The 6,582-nt window shown below is 61.1% G+C and overlaps 1 protein-coding gene across 2 annotated transcripts in view; it reads right to left on the bottom strand.

The window, feature by feature from the left end:
* Window positions 1–279: 279 nt before the first annotated feature.
* Window positions 280–6,582, bottom strand: part of TRAF7 (TNF receptor associated factor 7) — a 37,008-nt gene continuing 30,705 nt past the window's right edge. For both annotated transcript variants that reach the window (XM_019512746.1, XM_019512747.1), the window contains exons 14-21: window positions 5,603–5,685; window positions 4,944–4,983; window positions 4,258–4,374; window positions 3,014–3,136; window positions 2,071–2,190; window positions 1,539–1,670; window positions 617–736; window positions 280–339 (exon numbers count right to left, since the gene is read on the bottom strand). In XM_019512746.1, the coding sequence (XP_019368291.1) occupies window positions 325–339; window positions 617–736; window positions 1,539–1,670; window positions 2,071–2,190; window positions 3,014–3,136; window positions 4,258–4,374; window positions 4,944–4,983; window positions 5,603–5,685 (750 nt within the window). In that variant the 3' untranslated portion in view covers window positions 280–324. The remainder of the gene's footprint in view (window positions 340–616; window positions 737–1,538; window positions 1,671–2,070; window positions 2,191–3,013; window positions 3,137–4,257; window positions 4,375–4,943; window positions 4,984–5,602; window positions 5,686–6,582) is intronic.

The following is a 6,582-nucleotide window of genomic DNA, read 5'->3' as shown; positions in this document are numbered from 1 at the left end:
GTCCCAGGACTGGCCGAGAGCTGCATGGCGGCTCCTTGCAGGGCCAGGCCTCGCAGCCCCAAGGCTCAGCCCCTCTGGACTAGGGGCTGGGATCAGCTCCTGGGACACTGTGCAGAGCCTGGCCCAGGGCCAGGCAGCCCTGAGAACAGCCCTTCAGGTGCTGACAGGCTGCAGTCTGGGCTTTGCGGAGGGTGATGGGGGGCACGGGAAGCAGCCGGCAAGGGGGGAGCTGCAGCAGCGGTTTGTAGTGGTGTTGTCATCCAGGAGGCCGGGAGGGAGGGGTTTTTGGTCGTTCAGTGTGCAGGACTAACACAGCTGCTTCTGTTAGCACGTCCAGACCTGCCAGAGCCAGGGAGGGAGTCCGGATCAGACGGAGGTGAGGGCGCTGCTCCCCACCCCACTCCCATCCTTGCTCTCCTGCCGGCCACTGCCGTCCCAGGAGGGCAGAGGACCAGGGAGCTCTCAGCCAGGTCAGGACTCGCTGCCCCCAGGAGCTCTCTTGAGAGGACAGGCACGGCTGGGCAGTGTGTCCCTGGCACTGCCTGGTGCCTGTCCTGCCCTGTCCGCAGGATGTGTGGCTGACATGCAGGTGCCCTCCACCCCCCGTGGGACCCACCTTAACCGTGCTGTCCACGGCCCCGGAGAAGAGGCGGCCCCGGGAGACGGCGAGGGCCGTCACGCTGCCCTGGTGGCGCAGCAGCGTCTGCGTGCAGATCATGTTGTCCATGCTCCACACCTAAAGCATAAGCAGGGGAGGGTTACTGATGCTAGGCCCAGTGCCAGGGACTGCCAAGGAGAGGTGCCACGGTGGAGGATGATACCTGCACCCAGTGCCAAGGACCAGCTGCTCTCCCGCACCTGCCAGAGCAGGGGACGCTTGCACTGGACAACTGGCACCAGCCAGGGGCATGAACAGAAGGCCTGAGCCACTGTGCATCAGCGCTCTGGCCCTCCTGTGGGCCTGAAGGCCCCACAATGAGCCTAGACCAGTCCCGCCCCCATGCTGTCAGGGCACCCGGACACAGGCTGGGAGAGCTGAGCCTTGCTCAGGGAAGGCATGACGCCAAGAGTGGAGCCTTGCCCAAGGGAGGCATGACGCCAAACCTGGCTCCCATGGCTCGGCTTCTGCCATGGATGCTCAACTTGCACCCACAGGGGTGGATTTCTGTCTGGGAGAAAGGCTTTTTCCACCCTGCTGGGACTGAGCAGCAACACTGCAGCAAAGGGCTCCAGGCATTTCAGGGGCATGGGGGGCTCCTATGTCTAGGCAGATGGGGGGCAGCCAGACCTGCTTTCCAGGCAGAGCCAAAGGACTCACGATCAGTGAAGCGTCAGGACTGGAAGGAAGTGAGTCCTGAGCCACCAAGCAAGCTCCTTGCCTTAAAGCTGGCTTGGAACTGGTGGGCAAATGCACCAGGAGCTGGCTCCCATGCACCCTCTGCCTCGGCTCCCACCCACGGACCGCACTTCTGGCACCTGCCAGCCCAGGGCAGGACCCAGACCTAAAGCACCTAGGAAGCCTCTGCCCCAGCACGTACCCTGAGAGACCGGTCATAGGAGGCGCTGAAGACTTTGGTCTGGTCGGGTGTGGAGATGACGGCCAGGGCATACACTGTACCCACATGCCCAGTCAGCGTCCGCACCTGCTCCTTGGACTCGATATCCCAGACCTGTGAGACGAGGGAGATGGCTCACAGCCCAGCGCAGCACACAGGGGAGCCCAGTACAGGCCAGGCAGGGTCTGAGAGCGGTCCAGCACGTGCGTGGATGGAAACACAAGTGTCCAGCACCAAAGGTTGCACGGCTGGTGGGTCATGCACCAGGTAAGAGGGATGAGACAAAGAGACGGAGCACAGTGCCATTGGGGCTGCCAATGATGGCACTCAGGGATGAACACTGCCGGGGACAAGGAAGGGAAACCCTGCTTCTGCTACTAGCCAGTGCTGGAGAGAGCACCTTGGGCTGGACTAACCCATAGTCCTTTGGCTCTTAGGAGCTGCCCAGCAGGCTCAGCAGGGGCCGAGAGCAGGCTGCTGGTTCAACCCCGTTCATGCCCTGCCACGTCCTTACGTGGATGAGGTTCTCGTAGGTGCCACACACAATGTGGTGGTTTGTCACAGCGATGGAGTAGACGCTGCCCCCCGATGTCTGTAGCACGTGGACGCACTCCAGGTTCCGGATGTCCCAGATCTGCAAGAGCCAACGGGACGGGCATGAGGGTCCCTGGGCTGTGGCAGCCCCAGCTCCAGAGGGGCAAATGGGGCATGTGTCACCACACCAAACTGTTCTTGGTGCTGAGGGAGCCCATTGGCAGCCAGGGGCCCCTGCCCTGCTCTAGGGCCCACTGGGCTCTTCACCCTGCCACCTTTCCTGCTCCTCTCTCCATGTGCCAGCCTGGCTGTGGGAGCCGGTCACAGTGCTGCATCTGAGTCACCCATTGCAGGATCTCAGGCCAGGGCTGCTTAGTGCTCTCCAGAAACAGCAGGCCCAGGGTAGGGACCACCTGTTTCTGGAGCCTAGGTGTGAAGGGGCCTTTTGGATGCTGCGTGTATCATGTGTGCACACACATGTGCACACACCAGCGGACAGTACAAGGGGCAGGCAGCAGGAGACTGTAGGGGATTTGATCAGCATGGAGCGGCAGCCCTCCATCCCTCCAGTGCAGTCCAGGTGACAAGAGCAGAGCTGCTCAGCGCAGGCCCGGGTTATTCTGGGAGCAGAGCATGGATCTCTGCAGTCCAGACAGCAACCCGCTCCCCTTATCAGCTCAGCTGCCAGTGCAGCTACAAGCCTGGCTATGAGCCGTGCTTCTCGGTTCCTGTCGCACAGCAGCTGCATGGGCCCCTGGGCAAACACTAGTGTACTGGCAAGGCAGCTGGGGAGCCCGGCTCCAAGGCTTGCTGCTGCCTGGGATTTTGCCTGCCCAGTGCTGGGGGCAGGCGGGCAGGCAGGCCCCTCTGCTAAGACCCCACATGCCTTCTAGGAGGGACATGAGCCACTGGTGAACACGCACCTTGATTGTCTGGTATGACCCACTGTAGAGATAGTTCTGCGAGGCCACGAGCGCTCGTACCCAGTGGTTCAGACCCGTCAGCTCCTTCTTCAGCTTCAGCTCAGTGCCGACAATGTCCCAGACCTGCGGCAGGTGCACTCACTTAGTGGGGCCAAGGTGGATCAGCTCCTGCCCCCCCTCCAACCCGAGCCCCAAAACAGGCTTCTTCCCAAAGTGGGGAGCCCGTGCTGATACCCCACGGGTCTGAGGCTGGTGGGAGAAGACACCCACTGGAGCTGCTCACTCAGATAAAGCCCAAACCACTGAATTAGGGTTGGAAGCACATTCCCAGAGCCCCAAGGGTGTCTGTCTGGGAAAACTGTGCTGCCACTGCAGAGATGCACCCCAAGCCAGAGAGGGAGCAACACAGAGCACACCCCCCTGCCCGACACTCTGGAGCTCCATGCAAGGGACTGGGAGTGCCCTGACTGCACACACCCCACAAAACGACGGACGGAGGAGTGTGCAGGGGGTGGCACAGATGGACGTGTGACAGGAGGAATGGCCGTCTGACTCACAACAGCCTCACAACCTGCTCTACTCAGGCAGCAGAGAGGGGCAAGGTCTTGGGTTTAATGCCTGAATGCGGGCTCTGCCCAACTCTCAGTGCTGCACAGCCTGGAGTCCTGAAGCCCGTGATGAACAACCAGGACCTGTGGCAGCCCTGGGGAGGTCGCTCGGTGCACAGGAAGGGCAGAGCCCAGCCAGGCACCCTGTGATGCCAGGAGCTGGCAGCTGAGCTGTATGCAGAGCCCAGGCACCAGCCAGTACGGTAACGAGTGATGTCTGGGCCTGAGCTGAGGCCCCTCATGGGCCCTGACTGCCAGAGTATGAAAACCAGGTCGGACTCGCAAACCCCTGGCCAGCCTGACAATTGTGGACCCCAAGCCCAGCTCTCTGCTGTCAGTCACTGGCACCCAGCCCCGAATGGGCATGTGTGTTTGCACACAAATGTGCGAACACGTGCACAGACCCTGACGCCCACAGTCGCAGGCAGGAGAGACCGTTAGAACCAGACAGACAAGACCTTTAGCCAAAGGCTTACAGGCCTTTGCTTTCAGGCCTTCACCACGAAGCAGCAGCCCAGCCACTGGAGGGTCTGTCCCCAGGCAGGCCCCGCAGGGAGCATTGCCGGGGTGCTAAGAGAAACATGGATCCCCCCTGCACCCTGCATCCCATCACTGCAGTGCCTCCCCGGCCTCCACCTTGATGGCTTTGAGGGAGCCGCTGAACAGCATGTTGTGTGAGGAGACCAGCGTGCAGACGGGATTGTCGTGGGCTCGGATGGTGTTCACCTTCTGCAGGGTTTGGATATCCCAGACCTGCCAAAAGGGGAATCAGGCAGTTAGGGGCTGGGCTGCCCCAGGGCTGAACCCTCTGCCCCCTCCCAGCTTTGGCTTCCTGCCCTGGAGAAACCAGCAGCAGGAAACTCTGTGAAACAGCGCGGGCAGCTGCGATGAGGGATTTGCTCTGTGGTGCCAAGCGACAGCTAGCAGCGTGCCCTAGCTATCTGGGTCTGCCTGTCTCTGGCTCCATAGTGGGGTCCGAGGTCCTCCCCACTCTCCTGAACCGGATGCTCCCCCAAGATAATCTTTGGCCATGACAGAGCAGAGCCAGGAAAGCCCTGGCCAGTGAGAGCTGGGTGTTGAGACCAAGCTCGCTGTGGCTGGGCGCAGGGCACCCACACACTCATAGGACCCTTGGAGAAGACCACACCCAACTCCTGTTAGCATAAAAATGCCAGCACACATACGGGAAAGTGCCTCCCTGGGCCCCATGTGTGTCAGGCTATCTGCCATGTGCTGCTAGCCTGGGGCCATCCTACAACCTTCCCGTCTGGGCTCCTAAACGGAGCAGCACTGGGGCAGGGGGTGGGGGAGCCGGTACTCACAATGATGGTGCAGTCCGCCGAGCCGCTGTACAACCTGTTTCTGTGACACCGCAAGGCAAGAAGAGCCTGTCAGCAAGGTGGAGTTCACGCTGGCAGAGTAAAGGGGGCTACAGGGTGCCAAGAACCTGCCATTCCCCCCTTGTCACCCCCTCTCAGGTGAAGTTGACCCCCTCCCAAGGTGGGATGCTGCCCTACTGGACAAGCCAGCCCCTAGCACAGTCTCCGTACAGCCCACAGGGCACATGCCCTCCCTGCCCAGCCCACTCCAATCTCAGTGCGCAGGGGGCAGGAGCTGCGGGCTGTGCCGTCCTGTCTGCCCAGCGAGAACCCAGTGCTTTGTCCCACCCCTGCCGACACAGCCAGCTGTTCTCCACAAGGCCCTGAGTGCTGGCAGCATCCTTTAGGCGTGATGGCGAGGCAGCAGCCAGGGGCATGGGGACCAGGAGGAAGGGGCATCTTCCTTACAGGCCTTTTCCCACTTGGCTCTCTAAAAGGAAGTCTCTGGGATTCCTTTAACAGGCTGCACATCCTAAACATAGGGTACATACAGGAGCCAGGCCCCAGGATGTGTGGGCACATGGGAGGCCGGAAGGGTATTAACGTCCCCCCCACCTTGCTTGCAGCACAGACCCCAGGCGCAGAAGGACCGAGGCACTCACCCCTGAATGCAGAGAGCTAGTACAATTCCATCGTGACCCTCCAAGGTCTTTTGGCACTTGTACGTGGTACAGGTATCCCACACCTAACAGGAAACAGAAGGGAGCAGAGCATCACGTGCCTGCCCCAGCAGCCCAGCAGGAAGGCAGCCAGGCTGCGAGAGCAGGGACAGCAGGAAGCAGCTGAGCAGCTGTGTACTCTGCACCTGCTTTCCCATCTCTTGGGCAGAGAGATAAGTGGGTCTAGGAAAGGAAACGTCACGCTGAGGGTCACCATGAGCTTCTGAGGGACACCGAACAGTGAAATGAGGCTCCTGCAACCTCCTCAGATGCCCCTGCCACCATCCTCAGGCAGGACAAGACAAAAAGACAGTCTGCTGGAGACTGGGCTACAAGACTCCTAGGCAACCCCAGGCAGAGGAGCCCTGCCCTCTCGGGGGCGGTGGGAGCCTACAAGAGATGAGCGCCAGTCACTGCCCACTGGTCCTTCCTGGCTCTTTCAAGGCTTCGGCCCAGAGGGGCTTTGGGTGCTCAGGACCGTGGGGAATTTGCACGAGTGTCCTCGAGGGTGACCCTGGGGCCCGGCTCTGTGAGTGGAAGACACTGCAGGACAGCTGCTGAGGGGCCTGTGCATTCAACCTGCCCCTGCTCCTGCTCCTGAACACAGAGCCAGGGAGTGACACCCCTGCATGGCAGCACTGGTGGCTCCAGGCAGTGGAGGGCAGGTCTGAAATTAGGTGCTGTATCTAGAGCAAAGGATGAAAATGTCCAGAGTCCAGCCTTCCCCAGCCTCAGGGGCCTGAAGCTCGTGCCACTTCCCAGGCAGCAAAGTATCCCCAACCCCATCCGTGAGGGAAGGAGGTAAGTACTGCTACTGCCTTCTTTCGGGGCGGGGGGAAATGAGCCTCAGCCATTGCCACAGAGGCTGTCAGTGGTGCTAGAAGACCCCAGCAGTTGTGGAAGTCAAGGGAGCCAAGGGGAGA

Source organism: Gavialis gangeticus, unplaced genomic scaffold (assembly GCF_001723915.1).
Source record: "Gavialis gangeticus isolate Ggan-Ray unplaced genomic scaffold, GavGan_comp1, whole genome shotgun sequence".
NCBI classification, from domain to species: domain Eukaryota; kingdom Metazoa; phylum Chordata; order Crocodylia; family Gavialidae; genus Gavialis; species Gavialis gangeticus.
The sequence above is the reverse complement of the archived record's forward strand: the minus strand, read 5'-3'. Positions and strand labels throughout refer to the sequence as shown.